We start from the raw sequence: 21,180 nt of genomic DNA, 5'->3' as shown, positions 1-21,180 counted from the left end.
GCGAAACTCCCGACCGTAAACAAACCCTTCACGTGCGTGGCCTGATGACGGCTGACCAGGACGTTATTGCCCCTCTGTGCCCTTGTCCGGGTCTTGATTAACGAAGAGCGGTGAACGAGGCACGGAGAATGGAGGGTGTATGCACTCAAGCCACGCAGCTGCTCTCCAAACCCGAGGACTACATAAGGTATGGCTCTTCAATGTTTCAGGGGGCTGGTTAGGCCATGGGACCACGGCCTCTATAGCCCCGGCAGTGCAGGTTCTTTGTGGCTATTGTTGTTATTAAGATGTGTCTCAGGGCAGGGCTAAATCCTGTTGAGCTGACCCGACCAGTAGGGAGGTTGCTGTACACTTTAAGGACTTTGAAGGCAGTGTTGGGGCAAAAGTCATTTACCACGGCAGCCACTACAAATAAAATTCGCCTGCACCACCAGCGGCTGGGGTCGTCGAAAAGACCCCAGAAGATAGCCTACCAGCATTATAGGCAACACCTAAGAAAATATTAAATAGATAAAAATATTATGGGTTTTACATGTGCAAACTTTTTAGGATGTTGGTAGTGTGGGTGGTAATTTACCATATGCTCACTGATGTTATTTAACTTCTTGACTATGACTGGACTTTTTTCAAATTCATGTGATGTAAAATAAGTAGCTTCTCTCTCCCTCTTACCCTTGCCAGGCCCAACAAGGAGCTGGAGGGAGCATGGCTGAAGCAGACGGAAGCTGTGTACAACTTTCTGAAGGAGGAGGAAAAGCGGCACAGCCTGTCCTCCCCGCCAGGCACACTCCAGTGCCTCCACACTGATGGCCTCGATGCTGAACAGGTCCACTTCATTGCTATACTATTTAAATGGAGATTATAGTAAATGTTATTGTTTGCACTTAATGATGGCATTGTTTTATATATATTCAAAACTTAATTCCTTTTTACATTTCTCATTTGAAAAATAAAGTGTGATATTGTAATTGGTGATAGAGTATGTTCATATATATGTACTGTAAATTACTGAGTAGCTTTCTGTAATACATATAATTTTGGCAGTGGCAATTTTGGACACTCATCACTCAGGAGTTTAATGAGCCTTGTTATCCTATATGATTCCCACATGTATCACGACCTTGACCAGCAGTATATTGATGCCAAACACTAATAACTGATAGCTTGAATACATAATTTCATTGAATCTCTCATGTATATCAATAACTGTTAGATGAGAAATACACTCCTAACATTCCCTTTTGCTCTCAGGTGTGGCAGCTGGTGGAGTTGCAGAATAATGTTATGCTGGCAGCTCCCCAGGACTTGCAGGGACTTGATGACACCAACCTGTGCTTCATGGTGGCACGTCTCAGCAGTCTAGCCAAGCATGGCAAGCTTTCCCGTGTGGATGAATTGCTGACAGAGGATGAGGGGATTGGTGGGAGTCCTCAGGGTTGTGAAGATACAGACTCTGATGATAATGAAGAGGATGAACAAGAGATGGACGGTGTGGAGAATGAAAATCTCATGGAGTCTGATGATGAAATGAGTGATGATGATGATGGTGGTGGTGGTGATGATGAAGACTTGTTTGGAAAACCTTTTGATTTTAAAGATTCAGGCTTAAATGATGACTTTACTAATGATACTGATGAGGAGGAGGACAATTTTGATGAATTTATTGCCAAAGAAGGGATCGAATCTGATGACAGTGAAGATGAGGCAGTTAGTAAAAAAGATAATGAGAAAAAGGCAAAAGTTTTACCCCAAAGTGAAGCAAAGCCTAGGAAAGAGGAAAAGTCAAATGAAGGGCAGAAGTTTGCCAAGACCAAGGTTGACACAAAGTTCTTTAAGCTTCGGGAGAGTGAGTGGGTGGCAGACAACGACGCCATTGGTGAAAACTACACTGTTGATGATGAGGAGATTGATCTCATGGCAGAAATGTCTGATGGCAGTGAGGGAGAGGTGAGGCATGACTGCTGGGTTCTTTGAGTACTTTTGTGTATATTGAATTGGTAATATTTTTCATTTGGGTTTATTTATTTATTTATTTATTTATTTTTTTGTTCTCTATCCTATACTTATTAACTAATTTAACATGTATATCTTTTATTTTATGTAGTTTTTTTTTCACCAGTAGTTACTATATATGCTGTATAATATAATTTTTCTTTTATTTTTGGTCAGAATATTTTATCATTAGTTTTTTATATCATAGTTTATCACTTAATGTGGATATTGGAATTTGAGTCAGGATCAATATCTACGGTCCTTTGGCTGGTCTTATATTTCCACCGAGTATATATCTGAGGACCCCTCCACTAATTTTTTCCATGTCTTTCTCTTTATTAATGGATGTTATGGTAGAGTGAGGTTTAATATTACCTGTTCCTCTTCTGCCTATCTACATCTGTATCTCCAATGCCTGCTTCCCTCAAGGTGATGACCATGGCAGAAGCATTTCCATCCTTTCCTGTTCTGGCACTCCCTTTCAGCACACTCAGTCTCTTATCTAACAACTTTTTCTCACCCCCTGACACCCCTTCCTTTAATTCTACCCGTACATTCTCTTCACAAAGTCGTACTCATTCATTCCGTTCCTCATAGACTATTCATTTTTACGTTTGCTCACTGGGTTCTGTATTAGGGGATCCTGCAAACCTTTTTTATGGCTTTTCCTCATAGTGATAGTGGTTGATGGTATTTGAGTGAGGGTCAGTTCAATAGGATGGTCTCATATTACCTGAAGGAGTTATGTTTTGAAGATCCTACTCATATTTTGTCTTCTGCCTTGGAATGAAGCCTATAGCTGTTAAGAGAATGACGTTAAGTAGCACAGGTAGTCGATGAGCTGCTACTGTCCAGGTTTTCAGTGGAATATTTCATTTAACTACGTTTCTGCCTCCCCACACAGGAAGGCCTCATGTACGATGCTTTCTTTGACAAACTCCCGGAAGACACTGATGGAGAAGGTGGATCAGGGAAGAAACTGTCAGAAATGCTAGTAGATGAGGATGAGGAGGATGAGGAAGGGACAGCGGATGAAGAGGAGGAGGAGGGGCTAGAAGATGAAGAGGAGGAAGAGCGTCACTCAGCAAAAGAGGAAAGTGAAGAAGAAGACAGCATCACACCACTTCTTGGAGCCCACAAAAAGGAGGTAAGTTGTTTATTGACAATTAATCATGCAGGATTTTCTTACTTCATCAAACTAACTGCAGAGTGATATATTTCTTACTTCTTTTGGCACTCAGGATCAGTCTTCCTTGTCGTCAGTAAGTTATTAAACCCAGTGTAGAGTGTATAGGCGTTCCTTAACCTGGTAGCAGCGACGGGCCAATTTTGTGCCATGATATAAACCCCCAAAAATAGATGATGCATAAACTGATCACAAATGCTTTGATATATATTTTGCAATGGTTTGTGTGAGTGATGATTTTTTTCTTCTTTTTCTCGCTTAGAGGGACCATTAAGAAGCATGATCCCCGCTGCTACTGCGTTAAGCATTTCCTCCAAAAATATATATGAATCAATATTTGTATAGAGCAGTATAACATTTTAGGAAGGACTGCTTAGAGAGGAGGAGGTGATGTAGCTGGGCGAGAGGAAGAGAGGACAGTCTTGCATTACAGGCTGGGTGAGGGAGGTACTAAGTCTTCCAGTTGGAGGAGAGAAAGATGAGTTGATGCTGGGCCAAGGTGAAGGGAGTACCACAGTTTACCTTTCACAGGTTTCCCAAGGTACCCATTTACCAACCAGCTTCAAAAGGAGAATGAAGAGCCGGGTGGGATGTGTGCCTAGAGTAAATAAAGGGATACTAAATTACAGTGAGGAGGAGGCAGGGTTATGAAGTAGTTTAGGAGAGGAAAGGGATGGTGGATTTGGGTGAGAGAGAACCGAGATGATGATGCGTATTTACCTGCCGCCAGACCAAATCGACGTTTGAGAAGGAGCGTGAGAAGGAAATGCAGGTGATGGAGCAGCTTGAGGAGGAGAACCTGAGTGAGAAGCCGTGGTACCTGCAGGGAGAGGTGGTTAGTGCACAGAGGCCTCAGAACTCAACCCTGGAGGAGCACCTGGAATATGACATTGCCGTCAGACAGAGTGAGTTATCAGCTGCAAGATTCTGCTCTCAAACAGAAGAAAAAAAATTGGAAAGATAGAAAAGCTCAGTGTAGATACAGAGGTGTTGCTAATATATTGTGTGGAAGTGAGGATAAACAGGGGAACATATATTTTAACTAGAATGAAGGAATAGAAAGTAGAGTAACCTTAGTATATAGGGAGACACGCACTCAGGAACTTAAGTCACATTCCTTGGCCTATGATCCACAACCTTAATATTTCTTACAAAAGTCATACACATTTTCCAGTAGGTATGATCTCTTGTTGATCTAGAACGTAAGTCAATCTATAAAGCCCTTAACCCCTCAATGACTAAAGCTTGCTACCATGACCATTGATCCACAACCTATGTCATCTCACATTTCATGGTAACTAGACTACACATAAACTTTGAAAATAAGTCTCACTGATGGCATCATAGCAGGCATCAGTAAGATTCAACCTTTCCCGATATCCACAAATTACACACATCCTGAGTTGTGGATTGGATAAGGCTTGCCTGTGGAGTGACCAATAATATACTCTCATTCGGAAGGTGGAAACAAAAATACTCAACTATTGTGAATAAAGTATAGACAGTCACTCATACTTTTTAACACTTCAATTTACATCTTCTGTCAATCTTTCGGTCGGGTGCGAATCTGTGTGACTTTTTCATTTTTCCCTTTATATCAGTAGTGTTGTTTCATATTTGCTCCTCTGTAATGATGATAATAAGAAATAGAAATAGAATAACAAGATAAATGGAATAACAGTACAACAACTAATTCACCTACCACCTCCAATTAACCCCTTCACTAGAGCTGGGCCAAAACAGCGCCCTGGGCCATATCCGTGATCGTCTTACGCGCCAAATCTCAAATGTCGCTATTGAATATAACAAGTTTTCACCCATAAACTCAACATAATCATCATGTATTATATATGAAAACGTGCAGAATTAAATGGTGCACATAAAGAAACATAAAATAATTGATAACTTTGAGATGTAAGCATAAATATAGAGATAAAATAACTCTTATATTGGCTAAAGCGAGCCAGGACGCAGTATGCATGTCCTCGGATATGGTACGGGGCACGCAAGGACGCTGTATATGCGTCCTTGCGTTGAAGGGGTTAAAGCCTGTCATCATACATCATTCTCCCACAACCTTAGTGATTTTATGGCAGCTATAAACAACCACTGATCTCACCATGCAGAGCCCATCATCACCGAGGACACAACCAGCCTGGTGGAGAAGATCATCCTGGGCCGGATACGCATCAAGGCCTGGGATGACGTGGAGCGCAAAGTGCGGCCTACCGTTGACCCCTTTGAGTTCAAGAAAAAACTCCTTCTCGAGCAGGACAAGAGTAAGAAGAGCTTGGCGGAGATTTATGAGGAGGTGAGCACTTGGCAGGGTGAAAGAGAAGCAATCACTTTCCTCAATTATTAGGCTCTTGGTAATTTCTAATGTGGCATGGAGGAATCAGGTGAAGGGGAGTTGTACCATTGCCAGATTGTCGTATTCTTAGCCTCGTATTTACCAGTTTTGATCCATGCCCATAACTATTGCCAAATACGCACCAAATTATTAACCATTTTAACGATAACCATATATGAAGGCAGTTATTGAGGTCGAGGAGGCAGTTTTGGGGTTGGAAATTGGCAAACATAGGAGGCTGAGTACAACAATCTGGCAACATTGATGAGGGGAAGACAGAGGATCAGGTGGAGAGATGAAATTAAGAGAGACATGAGGCAGGTGGGTCCGGAGGAAGAGGATGCGGCAGACAGAAGATACAAGATACTGGCGACAACATGTATGATCGGCCGACCTCATTGGAGATTAAAGCGAAGAAGAATTACTAATGTGGCTGCTGGACCCTCATCATTCTTCCGGCCCATGTGCTCTTGTTGTCATCTTCACGCTTTGCATTATGGAGATCGTCATTGTTTCCATGGCCCTGTTATCATCCTTTATTGGCTTTACAGTTCTCTTCTTATTTGTTGCCCCATTCCATTGAGTTGCTAATTATTTCACTTCTAGACTATAAATACACTCAGTTGTGGCTTTACCGTGTAGCAGCGACGGGCCAAATTTGTGGCTTTACCGTGTAGCAGCGACGGGCCAAATTTGTGGCTTTACCGTGTAGCAGCGACGGGCCAAATTTGTGGCTTTACCGTGTAGCAGCGATGGGCCAAATATGTGCCATGATATAAACCCCCCAAAATAGATGATGCATAAACTGATCACAAATGCTTTGATATATATTTTGAAACGGTTTCTGTGAGTGGCGATTTTTTCTCATTTTTCTCGCTTAGAGGGACCATTAAGAAACGTGATCCCCGCTGCTACCGGGTTAAGAACAAATAACGCCAAGTAGTGGCTGATTATAAGCGACTTGTCACCTAACTTGACCAGGATTCCACTGAGACATTCCCCAGAGCAATATTTTGTTAACACGGTAGCAGGAGGGATCATGTTTCTTAATGGTCCCTCCAAGCGAGAAAAATGAGAAAAAATCACCCCTCACACAAACCATTTCATAATATATATCAAAGCATTTGTGATCAGATTATGTATCATCTATTTTTGGGGGGTTATATTATGGCACAGATTTGGCCCGTCACTGCTACATGGTAAAGCCACAAATTTGGTCCGTCGCTGCTACATGGTAAAGCCACAAATTTGGTCCGTCGCTTCTACCGGGTTAAACATCCTAGTCCTTTTTGTTGCTTGGTTCACCTCATCTTCACCTGTTCTCACTATCCTCTTTTGAATTCTTATTTTTGTACCATTTTCTTAAGCAAGCCATGTCTTTGATAGAGGTAAAAAGGTCATCACTCTTCCCTTTTGTCTTTTTGCTTCAGGAATACCTCAGGAAGCAGAAGGAGCAGGTGGAGGAGGAGGGGGAGGAGGAGCCACAGGAGCACAAGGAGATCAAGGAGCGCATGGATAAGCTGTTCGTGAAGCTTGACGCCTTGTCCAATTACCACTACACTCCCAAACAGGTAATGCCAAATCCACTGTCACTGTTTAGCTCGTCTGCTGTACTTCATGATATTTTAGACATCAGAAATTAAACTTATTAGTGTAGCTGTGAAGTTTGAAATGAAGTGGTGCTTTGCTTTTCCTTTTCATTGTCAAATCTGAGTTTTTGTATTGAGACTGATGTATGGTGTGGGTCAAGTTAGGACCAGTAAGAATGTTTCTGGAGACCTGGCCCGTTTAAGTAAAATAGACAGATTTTTGTGATCAGCAATCTTCTTATAAGTTCTGTCAGTAGATTCCATTAAATATCAGCATTTCAAATTTACTTATTCAGTTTAGGATGTGGTTTCAATAATCTCTGTGTATAGCTGTGCCGTCATGAAGACCAGACACTAACATGCATATTTTTTAATTTTAATATTCAGCCGGTGACAGACATCAAGATTCAGAGCAACCTGCCGGCCATCACTGTGGAGGAGGCAACGCCAGCCACGGCCAGTGATGCCACCCTGTTGGCACCTCAGGAGATATTAGGTAGGACTTGACCTGTGGAAGTGATGCCAACTGTCATTTTCATCTGCACTTTTCATTTCCAAAAAGGCTGTGACTCTTTGAACGTTAGCACTAGTAATCCTAGAGAATGGTAGAAAATATGTCTACTTGATACAGGCTGGCTTAGGAATGAAAGAGAAAGGACGTGTTATGTAGGGAAATGCATGAGAGGAAGGAGTGTCAGATGTTAAGGAGAGCCATAGATCAATTAGGTGAGGAGGTAAGAAGAGTAGCAGAGAGGCTGATACATGGCAATGCCCCAAGAGTAGGTGGCATAACAGGTGGAATATTGAACAGCATCAAATGTTCAGCATTTTCAGTTAGTGGCCGTGTGATGCACCACCTTCATGCTCATCATGTGTGGACCCTTTTCCTGTAAATACTTGGTACTTCAGCTTCATGTGTAAAGTTCCCTCATATCCATTAAAAGCTTGCATTCTGATTTGTAAGCAGATGGTGTAATTGAACTTGTAGTATATTCTACAATGGAAAAATAATCAAAATTTCTAAAGTTACTTTTAATTTTAACAGAACCAGTGCGAGGAGAGCTGGTGGGAGACACTGAGCGCAGCGCCACAGACCGCAAGCGTGATCGCAGGATAAAAAAGAAACACCAGAAGAAAAAGGCAAAGATGCAAGAAAAGAAACTGCAGGAGAAGGTGCGCAGGGCCGGGGCCAAGGATGGAGCCGGCAAGCTGGACCGCGGCACGACCATGAAGGTGATCGAGAAGGCCGTCAAGAGTGGACAAGTGAAGCTGGTGAGTAACATTCTGGTAGTCTGTTGTGTTTTAGTGAGGCATAACTGTTGCAGAGCCAGACAGAGCTTGGGCACAGAGTATAACAGAATGTAAGACTTGCCTTGGGGAAGAGGAGATGAAGGAAATGACTGTACAGCAAATTTACTTCAGTGGAATTGAAATTTGTAGAGTGGATTTAACAGAAGCCTTTTTTCTCTCTCATTTTAGAGGAATGAACCACAATGTGTGAAAAAGTTTGCTTAACAGCTAAATATTGTGTCAAATTGAAATGGAGAAACTAAGGAGGGTATTTAATTATGGGTGCAGCAGAGGGGAAAGTGGAGTGATTAAACGTGTCTATTGTGGTAATACGAGATGGATTGGACATGTGATAAAAAAACTGATGAGGATGAGAGTGTGTGAGTAAATGGAGGCAAATGATATCAGAAGGAGACCACCAATGAAATGGATCACCGGAGTGGAGGAGTGTTTGAGGGAGTTGAAAGGTTAAGGATGGAATGTAGTGAGAAGGATTTCAGACACTGGGAAAATTGGAGACTTCTGTTGAGGTCATCCCCTTGGGAGGAAGTTCCGGTAAGGGTGTGGGACATGGGAGATATTAACAGATTAAAACTTTTGTACGATGTCAGTGGATTTTCTTGTAGCAGGTTTGTGTTGGTTAAAATACATTCACTATCATAATGTGGATACAATGTGACCCTAAATTTGATGTATCTATCTGTCTATCTCAAGCACCCTGCAATTTTTTGGGGCATGTAGTAGGCTATTCTATATAGGGAGAAATGAGCTTCCTTAGTATGTACATGCTTTTGAAAAACTGTTCCCAGATACTTAAGCTTCATCTCCTCCATGTTCTCTCCCAAGACTACATCATCAGGAAAACTGTGGCAACATTTAATTATAATTTCTTTACCACTGTTTGAATCTCTTGCCTCCCAGACTGCCACTGTACATTAGACTGATGTAATTTAAAGTAAAAATCAATAAATTAAGGAATTCCTTCAGCTATGGTAAAGTATCTACTTAGAATGAGGATATGTGTTGTCAGTAAGTACACTTGCTATTTCTTCTTTGCAGCTGGAGGGGGGCCAGGGCAAGGCTCTCAAGTCATCCCAGACCTTCTTCAAGCAGCTGCAGGACACCACCTCCACCAAGCAGAAGAATGAGAAACACAAGAAGAGGAAGAAAGGAGAGACATTATCAGCTTCCAAACTCTTGCTATAGTAGTAACTTAAGGTGGGCCACACTTGAAGGGTTGAAGATAAAGTTTTTTATTTCAGTTGTTCATCATCTGTTCATAAGTTCCAGGTAGTGAGAGTTGGAGCAATTCTGTATTTATACTGCAGCCCCTGCTCAGCCAGTAGAGAAGAAATAAACATATAATCTGAGGAGATGCAGTTTTTCATTTTGGCTGAACAACACCAGGGCAGCATAATGGGCGAAACTACCTCATCGTGGGATGGCTAGCATTTTTGAAATTTCTAATCTCTGCTGCTCCAGGATACTGTATAATAACACAACTTCAATACTCCTCAGGCAAAACAGTTACCTGTGATCATTCTTCTCTGAAAGACACTGCATATAGAACTCAACTATATAAAACTTAACAATTTGATGACATTTTTAAAACCCTTATTTAAATATGGTTACGACTGATTAAAACTTTTTAGTCTTTGTAAAAGCTTTTTTTTACCACACAACCTGATGACCTGCATCCCTCTGGTAAAGAGCATTATGCTTGCTTCATTAACTGCTAGTGGCTCCGTCCACAGCATATATTCAGGGGTGGATGGAAGGCCTACATGCTTATGGTTGCTTCTTTCTTAATGTAAATGGAATGATTGAGAGATGGGAAAGAGGCACTTTGAAGAGTTGTTGGCAAAAGGGTGTGAGCTTGATGTAATGAGGTTTTGATGGGGTACAATTTTGGCAGGAGTAAACAAGCATAATAAAAAGAAGGAAGGGGGTGCATGTTTAATGTCCCCCAGAGTGTGGAAAGGTATAGGTGAATAGGGACGGCACTACCACTATCGTTGCCACCTCTGGAAACACCACATCCCCCTCACCCCACCCCCCAGTGTGCTCAGGAATAATAATGGTACGTAACAAACACAATAAAAGTAAAATATGTGCAGGTGTGTAGTGCATACTGTAGTTAATATGATAAGAAAGGAAACAAAAAAGAGAAATTTGGAGAAGGGGATAACTCCAGCAAACTTCATAAAGGGAAGGGAGTAAATTTTCTTATATGATAACTTTGAGTAACAGAAATAGTCTTATGTTTAGGGAAAATGAAAGAGTGGTGGAAGGCCAAATAATTTCATTGTTTCTTCCTTTTCCTTGTTGATACATTCAAAATACATCTCTTGACATCGGGTAAAAGCTCGCGTGTGTACGCCGTGTTACGCCTCAATCAATCAAAAACTTAGTTAACTGATACTCTAAGATGACAAGATTTGTCTCACCTCTGCTGATTCTTAACTCAGGATAAAAGTAATATTATGATCAATGGATGGTCTGTAGAATAATAAGAACTATATAGCTCAGGCATCAGTAATTTAAAAAAATAACTTTGCTGCAGTGGACCTATTACATAACATAACTAATTGTAACACTGTCTTAATGGTTGCATTTTACCGATCCACGTGTCTGGATTTCTCTTTTCATTCACTTGAAAATTATGCAGGATAGAATTACATAGAAAGATATATATATTTTTATATGTTTTAAATAAATAGACATTTGTATATCTAACTACAAATCTAAAACAATATATCATCTTTTATTGTATTTAAAACTTCTCAAAAATTAAAGCTAGAGTAATTGAAGTATCCACACAAAGCAAAACCTTGAAGGTATTGTGCAAGCTTACCTACTGCTGTCACTATAGGGGAGGCTGTAGCTGGCTCTCTGGCCCACCCTGGGAGACTCTTACTGTGTTCACAACTTTGGTTTGCAAACACTTGTCCACTCCAACTCATCAAGGCCGGATGATCTACATACTCATGTCAAAGAAACTTAACAAACTGTTCTTGATGTCTAAGCAAATCTCAGGTCATCGCATCGTAACCAATAAAAAAGTACCCAAATGAGTAAATTTTATGAATAATGGTAAAAGTACAAATCAAATTTAAACCAGAATGAGATGTTTATTAAAGGAAACTTGAAACACTTTCATCTACCACCACCACTGAATGTCGCCAGGGCCCAGCTGAGGCAGGGACCACAGGCAGATTCAGTGTAGCAACAAGCCAGGCTGAGGGTCCAGAGTGGCATCCAGCAAGCCAGCCATACCTAACCACCTCCCACCGAAGAGTGGGAGTGTGTGCATCCTGGGGGCAGCTGTCTGGAGCCTCCCCAGTCAGGTGTAGTATCAGAGACTAGTCAACACAGCCCAACTCTATGAAGGTATTATCAACTTGTTTGGAGTCAATAAAATCAAAGTGAAGAGCTTTGAAAGAATAAGAACAGGAGGCTGTCACTGAACGCAGACTCTGGCTGACAAGAGAGACCCCACACAGCCTGACAGAAACTCTTGAGACTTGCATGAGAAAGCCCAAAGTGTGTGGCTGTAGAAACTTTTTTCACAATCTTGTAAGTTTCTTGTGTGTGATGTGTGAACATATTCATGACAATGTGCCGTAACTTGGCTGTCAAGAAGCGGCTTGTATCAGAATGACCGGAAGAGGCGAGGTTAGTGACGGTGGACTTACTCCTGCAAGTCTGTGTAGTGCCTTACGTGCTCCCCTACTTAGAAAGAATTATCTTCAGTATATGTATATATTTATATATTTTATTTATATACTGTATAGGTTGTAATATATGATGTATTATTTCTCTACTAACTTGATCACTAAGGTACAGGAGAGGAGGTGGGCAGCCCGCCACCACACACGCAACAGCAGGAACTCACTACTTGGGTGGACACGCTCTAGAGTAACTCAGAGAAGTGATTCATGTTCTTTGGAGGGCTGAGCAAGGAATGGCATCCACCGGGCTGGTCAAGACTATCAAGGTCATACGGAGGGACCAGAGGTTGGCAGCAAGGATTACTGCAACATAGATGATACCAGAGACATGTACTGAGCTGCAGGAGCAGCACCATTGTGGGCTTTATTGTTTCCTCTTTTTTGTGCCCTTGAGCTGCCTCCTGCTTCTGTGTAAAACAAGAAATAACAAAGCACAGACAGTTGACTACGCTGCAGAACAGCACAGCTCACTCACACCCGGGGGTCCACCACCCATACACCCCTCACTTCATGGGCAAGTGATGTCTCTGTACTTCACCTCGACAGGAAGGGAGCAGCTGGTGGTAAGTGTACAGAGTTGCATCAAGACTTAATGGTGGTATTCTAGCATGATGGTATTGTGTGCACATATCATTTTTAGCCCATCCGTGGCAATTCATCCACTTCTAGCCATGATTTTGTGAGATGTTTGATGGTCACATGCTTTCTTTGGCTGCACTGTTGTATCAGAATGCCATTGCTGGTGGTACCAGGCATCAAGATTGAGATGTACTGCGGTGCTGTCCTTAACTGGGGGATTAACTCCTAAATGCACTATACTGGTTGTCATTAGCCGGGAGAATGTGCATAATGAGGTGTGCTGAAGCAGGGGGTGTCATGTGTTGGTAGCTCTCCCTTTTCATCACTTTGCTGCTAATGTTTTAATACTGACACTTGGTGACTCATCCGTCCGTGGAGACTGTGTTAACCTAAGTTTCTGTGATACCAACTCGAGCTGCGTGGCTGCAGATCCCACACCCCCAGGCAGCCTCACTGTGGCCTTGAGCTCCACCAACACACTTGACATTGAAGGAAAAAGGTCATGAGTAAACAAAACATCGTAAAGCTGTACTTAAGAAACACAAATAGATGATATTTTAAGCTATACAGTAATTTGGAGAATGAAATATACCTCAAAGTAGCATCAAGTCACAAAATTTAATCACATCTTGAGACACTACAGATGGGGGGAGGGGGGGGTGGGAAGAGTGTGTAGATTGAAGGAAAAGAAGCTGCATGTCTGAGGAGCAGTCCCTGGCTAGGGGGGCCCCACTGGAGAAGGGCTGGGGGCTTATCCAGTCAGGCCAGACACCGGCTAGCAGCTGCAAGACTGAGGAGCTGTTCATCAGACATGCCCTGGGTCAGTTGAGTGGTCCATTGCAATTCTATCACCCTTAACCTCTAGTGCGGCTAGTTGCTGACATGTTTGGCAAGGTGAGTGATCAGTGAACTGTACCTGGTCACCTGGATGGGGGACTGGGTGCCTTTTTCATTGTGATGTTTCCTTTTTTTTTTGTTGTTCTCTTCTTTCATTTCTTTCTTACTGTATTTAGATATATTACCATTTTTTATCACCTTTGTATTTTGCAATCCTTCTTCTGCATGATCTTACTTTATTTATCAGTCATTCATATGTATAATCAATTTAAAATCGTATATGTTTTAACATCCTACTCCATATCATATATACATAAAGCATCTCATTTCATATGCCTATTGATAACCATTATTAAAAAAAAAAAGTCATTTGCCTGCAGATATTGAAGCATGGTAAAGGTTTACATTCTTACAGAGCCTTCGCCCAGAGACAACTAGTCTGCGTTTTCATTCATATTCCTTCTTTTTGCTTTTTCATGTAGTTTCCTTTGTACATCATCATCATCATCATCATTCCTACATCTTCTTCTCCTGGTGAGCCTTCTTGACGATGGCCAGCTTGGAGTGGGGGTCCTTGGCAGCCAGGTGGTCGTAGGGCGCCTCGCGGGTCCCGTGCAGCATCAGCGTCCATTCCTTGATCCAGCCTTCCTCGTCCCTTTCTTGCCTGTCCCGTCCGCCGTGCCCGTTGGGGATGCGCACCTGCAAGAGGTTGTTTTTGTATTCCCTGAACTAAGCTGTCCTCGATCGTTCGTCTTTCAACTGGCTAGCAGTCGGGTTAAGATGTGTGTCATGAAAGGCGCACATATTCATGCATCAAAGGTATAAAGGTATCCGTCTAAAAGACTAAAACACATTATACTAACTTTTTGGTCCTGTTCAAGATTCTACGGATTTACACATTCGTTTTCGCCACTACGTTAATCGTCGTGTCTCCAAAATAGGAGTCAAACAGTGCAAGCCACTCCCCTTCTTTGCCTGAGCTGAGCCTCTCGGGCACTTTTGCTACCTCAGTCCTAAGTTATCTTCGGTTGTCTCACCTGAAGGCGCCAGGTGCCCCGCGGGTTCTCGGCCCAGGTGTGGGTGGTCATGAAGGGCCACTTCGTGAATCCATCTCGGCTGTCATCATCGTTAGGCCGCTGACTTAAGATCATTGACCTGCACAAGACAAAGGGTAGAATTAAACGAGGCTTCGACATCATAATTTACGGCCACTGCCTTCCAATGCACGGCTTTGTGGGCGTGTAACCACTGCAGTGCCCGACGCCCCCTGCCCCGGGTACTTACTGGGTGCCCATGGGGGACACGAGGAACAGCTCCACGTTGCCGCGGCGGGTGGCGTTGAGGGTGATGACGGCCTGCACGTGCTCCAAGTAGTTCACCTCCGTGTCGCTCCCAGCACAGGCGTCCGTCGTGATCTCCAGCAGCACTGAGTTGTTGACAGTCATTTTCCTGGAGTAGAAAGAAAGGGTGACGACTTGCATCGATGGAATTCTCATAACAAACAAGGCTCTAAATAGGGAATAATTAGTTAATTCAATTGAACTGTGATTCTAGAGTCTAGACAGTTCCCTCCCTGCTGTGTTTGAAGCTTGACACGTACTTGGGCGACTGGAAGATGCCCCCCTGACAGTGGTAGCGCGGCGGCACGGTGACCCAGTCCTTGGCCAGGGCCACCATTGCCCCCGCGTCCAGCACCCCGAAGCCGAAGAGATGGTTGAACTCGAGCCCCACGCCGTTCATGTGCCACGAGAACCTGCGCTTGGCGTCGTACAGGGAGTTACGCTTGCTGGTGAGCACGGTGAGGTGCTGCACATCACGCCAGGTGAGCCCCGGGCTGCGGGCGAGATACACGCTCATACACTGCCACTACCACCACGCCACGCATCAAACTTAACCTAATATATCTGACAGTGACAGGGATGAGCTACTATGTGAGATGATGCGGTGCTCTGGCCCGGCAAGCAACGCTCTCCTGGCACCAGAAATGAGTGAGCTACAGCCTTGCTCCACACTGTGTCGAGCGAGGCAACGTGCAGAAGGAGCCTCACTTGGCCTCCAGCGCTAGGGCGAACACTCCTGCAGCCTCGGGGGCAGCAGCGGAGGTTCCAGAGTGGGTCTTGGTGCATTTCCCGTACAGATCCGTCGTGGCCTGGCAGGGGAAAGAGGCGAGGTAAGGGAACGACAGAAACTCAACTGCCACATCATCATAACTATAGGCAGCTATGTGCTATTCACACACACACACACACACGAGAGAGATAGAGAGAGCACTCACCACTCCAGTGCTGGGGTCCTTGGCGCCGTTGCTGAAGGTGGAGGCGAGGGTGGAGGAGCAGGACTCATCGTAGTGGGCGTTGGAGCCGTCGTTAATGGCCGAGTTAATGGAAATCGTCCACATCGAGGCCGCGTAACCGTCACAATTGCAGTCATCGTCCTCCCCGCCGTCCCCACTTGCCCACACGTAGATGTTCCCCAAGCCATTGCGTCCCTGGCGGCAGGAGGACAGAGTGAAGCCTTTGGCGAGAGAGTGAGTCACAGTCAGCAGGTGAAGAAAGGTGGCTGTGAACAACATGCAGGACAGGGGTAAAAATTAAGACTTTGGGTAGGCGGTGGCTGAGTGGTAGCGTGCTGGGCCCACATTCACCGCATGATGGACGAGGCGAGTTCGAATCCCCACGCTACCACCTTGGATTTTTCAGTCACCGCCGAGTGGCTTAAAACTACCCACACGCTGTCCTGAAGACCACCCATCAACCCGGACTCTAGAGGAAACCGTCCAGTGAATCAAGGAGTTCCGGGGGGGGGCAGCATGAGCCAAGAGAAGGTGGCGCCACTATAAACACTTGCCTGCGCCATGACGGGCTGGGGTCGAATACCATCCAGACCCCTCAAGCAAGCCTACCGGCGCTATAGGCATAGACGTAAAAAAAAAAAAGTCACGGTCAGGGATGCAAGAGGGTGAAGAGCTGGAATGACAGTTATAGCCATTGGCGTAGTTATAATGGACAGAAACCCCTCAGTTCCATTATTTGTTTTGTTTTAAAACTTTAATGCTTTCTAATAACATTCTACTTTGAAAAAACTAATTAAAGCAATGCAAAATGATGTAAAATATTCTTTCCTTGATGGTTAATTTCACTCCGTTGATCATTGTTTTCTCTGCCTGAGTAATCCTCCAAAAATAATCTGAGGCGTCGTTACCCCGGTCAGGAATTACTGGGGTTGGGTCCTCTTTTTATTTTGTCCTCTGGGGAATTTTCCCGAAGGATTTCTTGTCCTCGGTAGATTTTGTTTTTGAGGGGTTTCCTAAAGGGGGGTTGTCCTACACTCGGGTGGCTGAGTGGGTGGCGCACAGACCGGCATGCTCGAAGGGCTGGCCAAGGGAAGGGCGAGGAGGAGGAGGGGAAGGGGGAGGCGGTGACCCACAAAGTTATTGATCACTGAAATATATTTGTACCTCGTTGACGCCTCGCACGATTGCCTTCATGGTGGCGTTGCGCGGCCCGTCGACCGTCTTGCCGTCGTCGGTGGGTCCCCAGGAGGCGGAGTAGATGTGGATGAGGTTAGGCTCCAAACCCATGCTGTTGGCCTCGATCAGGTCGGTCATGTACGGCTGATCCAGCATCCGTATACCTGCGCGAACCAAGACAAAGGGGCGGGTGTAGGAGCTGGCTTGTCTATCTTCTCATTCAGCATCCTTGAGTAACCAATGTAATACCACGTTTTCCCCCTCACTTCAGATTTAATGTTACGTGAAAATAAGGGACAAAACTCGAGGACGAATGGCAGAGTGGAATAATTACGGGTAGGCTGCCATCATCCCAAAAATCTAAGGGGAAAAAGAATAAATTACGGGACACGAGGAAGCACTCAGCCATTCATCGTGAAGGGAAAAACGGGGTATTACATCAAGGCATAGGCACGGCAGGGAACTCCATTGTCTGTCTACTGGTCCACCTATACCTCGGTGAATCAAAGCAAGTATAGGTGTGAATGTAGGAAGGTAAAGGGGCTATTACACTGGGCAAATTTTCCGTGGATCTTCAGTCAAACCACGATTTCCGCTGGCGTGGTTCTCATATTTCCGTGGTTTTCTGACGTGTCCACGATCTTCCAAAGCTACGGTAGATTTCATCGAAGGACGACGGTATTACTCACCATCATCATCATCAGCAGGTTTGACTGAAGATCCACGGAAAATTTGCCAAGTGTAATAGCTCCTTTAGTTGCCTGTCTTCCGATCCATGGTCAATTTAAATGATCTTGAGAAACCGAAATACTGTAAAGGAAAACATGAATCCACGAACCTCACTGCCTGGCTTCTGATACTCGACAGACCCTTCCCATGTGTCTGAGGATCTCAAGAATGTATGACCTACATGCAGCTTTACCTCAGAGCAACTCATAATAGCCATGTTAGTGCTAAACAAATCAGTAATATTCAGTATCGCAATGAACTAAACTTACATGCTCCAATTGTCATCAGTATAAAGTTATGTTTGTTGCAATAAATGGTTCACTATATTCTACTAATCACCTGTTGGAATAAAATACTTGGTTTACAACTAAGATTCGACGGCCTCCAGTTATGAAAGCAAGAACATCGGCATACTGAAGTAAAGTGCAGTGTAGTGCATAGCGAAGTGCACTGGACTCACCGGCGACCAAGGAGTTGTAGGCGACGCCCACCCCGCAGATGCCGTTGTCGCGCGCGGCAGACACCTCGCCGGCACAGCGCGTCCCGTGGCTGCGGACAGAGATTGGAGGAGTAAGCATTCACGACATAAACCTGTCTTTGAACATGGAGGCTCGAGCTTTCTGTCCTAAGTTCTGTTGCTGCCATAAGTTTCGTCACTGGTATCATATAGTATACTCCATGTTCTTGTAATAGCAGCCCTGCCCCTCCCTTCAACCCTCACACACGTGCTGTCTCCCCTCCCTCCTCGCCGGTCCTCCCCGCCCCCCGCCACCTGTTGAAGGAAGGACATGTGACAGTTGCCGGTGTTTGGCCCTAAACTCACCGGCCACCACCGGAGGTATACGTGGGCAGCTTGGGGCCGTGGGTCCCGCGGGCGCCCGCAGTGTGGGACGAGTGCGGGCGTACAATGCAAAAAATTGTAAGTGCAGGGCGGGCGCAGCTTCGACTTAAGAAATGGGCTCGAATACAGGCGTTTTAGTTGTGGGTGCGGGGCAAGGAATGGAGCAATTACTTGAGTAAATGTTTAAAACGTAGGTATCGACCTAGCCAGCCCGAGCCCAGCCAGGCGAAGGCCCCGCCACGACAGCCCCGCCCCCTGCCACATATGTAGAGCCATATTATGATAATTATCTTTGCGTAATCCTCCAGAGAGAGCAGAGAAGGGAAAGAATGGGCAATCTGTTTTTTTTTTTCAATCCCATTAAGGAAGAGTCACGGAGGAGGAGGTGGGAACCTCGGTAATGCTGTAAGTCTTCCTAAGTCTCCAGCGCCGCTGCTGTTTGTCTGCACCACTACTTGGAGGCGTAAGCGGATTACAACACAGCGGCGGAAAACAACTCCAGTGAGTCCACACGCTGCTGCTACTATTATCATACATGCGTTGTCGGAAAGACTTTTCTTAAGTAGTAATGTGTAATATCTGCTTCGAAAGGAACTCGTTCATTTGCAGAGTGCCGGTTGTAAGTCTTCTGAGGGCCTTTAGCGGGGCTCTGCTCACCGAGAGTAGCATGTGGCGGAGAATTCAATCTCAAATCCATTTATTATCTTTAATGACAAATACGTGGGGAGCCCTACAGAGTACAAATACAGGGGCCACATCAATCCGTCAGGCAAAGAACCGAAAGGTCTCACCAACCAATGCGCCAGCCTATCCAAGCTCATCAAACAAAACATAATCCAATAAGACATAGGCTGGAAAGTGCGTTAGGAATTCATTTCATATGGTCAGGGATAATAGTCGTAAAGCTTGTGGCCAAGAAAATCTTTTAAGAGCAGCTGAGAAGAAATGACGCTGACACTCAAGGGAACAACGGATATGAGCAAGCTTGAAGACATGGCCTCTTGTACCCACAACTGGAGCAAGCTGGAATAGTCTAGTAGAGGTCTTAAAATATAATGTGCTGAGGTACAATAATCTGGTAACACTGTGAGTCGTTCTTCAGTGACGTCACCACAACAAACAGAGGCAGCATGTGTGGTGGGTGGTGGGCGGGGCCGTCCCTAACTTAAGTGCCGCCAAGTTCAAAAGTTTTATACATAAGGCGGAGTGCTTCGCGGAATTCCCTCTTGCCCCCTGTTGAAGGTGCCGCTGCTCCAGTCCCGCCACGTCCATTAGCAGAGTGACCTGACGGCGTTTAAATGGGACGCGGCGCCGTTTACGAGGAGGACGTGGAGAGCCTTATGGTGCAGGGGAGGAGGTGAGTACACTCTATTTTACTCAATTTTTCTCTATTTTCTTTACTTTCTCATTGTTTTCGACACTTGGATGATTTCTTGTTGTCATGTGTATTTATACTGCTCAAGGTGACATGCGTAGTTGCTTGCATCATCTGCTTTTTTTCTGTTTTATATATTTTCTGTATTTTTTCATTGTTTTCGACACTTGGATGACTTCTTTTGCTGTATTCGTATATATTCATTGCTCAAGGTGACATGCTTAGTTGCTTGCATCATCTGCTTTTTCTGTTTTATATATTTTCTGTATTTTTTCATTGTTTTCGACACTTGGATGACTTCTTTTGTTGTATTCGTATATATTCATTGCTCAAGGTGACATGCGCAGTTACTTGCATCATCTGCTTTTTCTGTTTTATATATTTTCTGTATTTTTTCATTGTTTTCGACACTTGGGTGACTTCTTTTGTTGTAGTTGTTATTCATTGCTCAAGGTGACATGCGCAGTTGCTTGCATCATCCCAACAAAGACTACACTTTTTCTTTTCTCTAATTTAGAAGGTATTTACGCCATTGACTTCACATATATTATGACTAAGACACTTCGTTTAAGATTTACTTCATGTATCCTTCCCTATTTCATTATCTACTCAACCAGCTGCTCTTTTGTTATCCTATATGTCCTCTGCTAACCTTCAAACCTCCTGGAAACCTGTCATTATGGTCAGTGTCAGGTTTTGAAGGCATTTTAACATGAATATAATTTACGTCAATAATTCAACCCTTGTTTGTCAGGTGTGAAGTCAGTTTACCACAATTTTCATGGATATTATTGCTTAAACCACTCATTTGTCAGGTTCTAAATGCTTATTACCTCAATTGTCATGGGTGTTAATAATCGGAACATTTGTGTAATATAGTTTAAGTGTTCATTGCCTAAGAGGGCTTACTGAAGGGCTCGTCTCACCTTGTTGCTGCATATATACTAATTCTTTCTTGTGTTTGCCTTGTTTTGAAAGCTTATTGCCATGTTTATATTGATGCTTAGAACAGTTATTTGGTGCTCATTTCTTATTATTCAGTGCTAAAGCAGTCTTGCAGAAGGGTTCTCGTCTCCTTGTTGTTGCTGCATTAGTTAATTACATTCCCTTAATTGTGTTTGTCAGGGTGATGGTCCTCAGAGGTTATGTTGTCAGGGAGTTTGGCTGGTTTGAATGCAGTTAAGGGTGTGTTGGCTAAAAGTTACTTACCTA

General features: G+C 44.1%; 2 protein-coding genes across 2 annotated transcripts in view; one reads left to right on the top strand and one right to left on the bottom strand.

Moving 5' to 3' along the window:
- LOC126987832 (U3 small nucleolar ribonucleoprotein protein MPP10-like) lies at positions 1 to 9,780 on the top strand. The gene is made up of 10 exons (XM_050845227.1): positions 1 to 187; positions 682 to 826; positions 1,252 to 1,947; positions 2,897 to 3,139; positions 3,909 to 4,083; positions 5,305 to 5,489; positions 6,959 to 7,099; positions 7,505 to 7,613; positions 8,163 to 8,389; positions 9,467 to 9,780. Exons 1-10 carry the CDS (start codon positions 129 to 131, stop codon positions 9,611 to 9,613), a joined length of 2,127 nt encoding a protein of 708 aa, XP_050701184.1. The 5' UTR covers positions 1 to 128; the 3' UTR covers positions 9,614 to 9,780.
- Positions 9,781 to 10,694: 914 nt separating this feature from the next.
- Positions 10,695 to 21,180, bottom strand: part of LOC126987833 (neuroendocrine convertase 2-like) — a 45,513-nt gene continuing 35,027 nt past the window's right edge. The window contains exons 6-13 of the mRNA XM_050845229.1: positions 18,213 to 18,301; positions 17,012 to 17,187; positions 15,830 to 16,042; positions 15,603 to 15,703; positions 15,155 to 15,388; positions 14,839 to 15,003; positions 14,592 to 14,709; positions 10,695 to 14,253 (exon numbers count right to left, since the gene is read on the bottom strand). Coding sequence (XP_050701186.1) covers positions 14,071 to 14,253; positions 14,592 to 14,709; positions 14,839 to 15,003; positions 15,155 to 15,388; positions 15,603 to 15,703; positions 15,830 to 16,042; positions 17,012 to 17,187; positions 18,213 to 18,301 — 1,279 coding nt within the window. The 3' untranslated portion in view covers positions 10,695 to 14,070. The remainder of the gene's footprint in view (positions 14,254 to 14,591; positions 14,710 to 14,838; positions 15,004 to 15,154; positions 15,389 to 15,602; positions 15,704 to 15,829; positions 16,043 to 17,011; positions 17,188 to 18,212; positions 18,302 to 21,180) is intronic.

This window comes from Eriocheir sinensis, chromosome 66, assembly GCF_024679095.1.
Source record: "Eriocheir sinensis breed Jianghai 21 chromosome 66, ASM2467909v1, whole genome shotgun sequence".
NCBI lineage: Eukaryota > Metazoa > Arthropoda > Malacostraca > Decapoda > Varunidae > Eriocheir > Eriocheir sinensis.
This window is presented reverse-complemented; position numbering and strand designations above follow the sequence as displayed.

Bases quoted from the DNA above. Each gene is read 5' to 3' on its own strand.
- LOC126987832 (XM_050845227.1), top strand. From the start codon at position 129: ATGGAGGGTGTATGCACTCAAGCCACGCAGCTGCTCTCCAAACCCGAG. The intron at 4,084-5,304 runs GTGAGTTATCAG...CTCACCATGCAG, and splicing joins TGACATTGCCGTCAGACAGA to AGCCCATCATCACCGAGGAC. The intron at 7,100-7,504 runs GTAATGCCAAAT...TTTAATATTCAG, and splicing joins ACCACTACACTCCCAAACAG to CCGGTGACAGACATCAAGAT.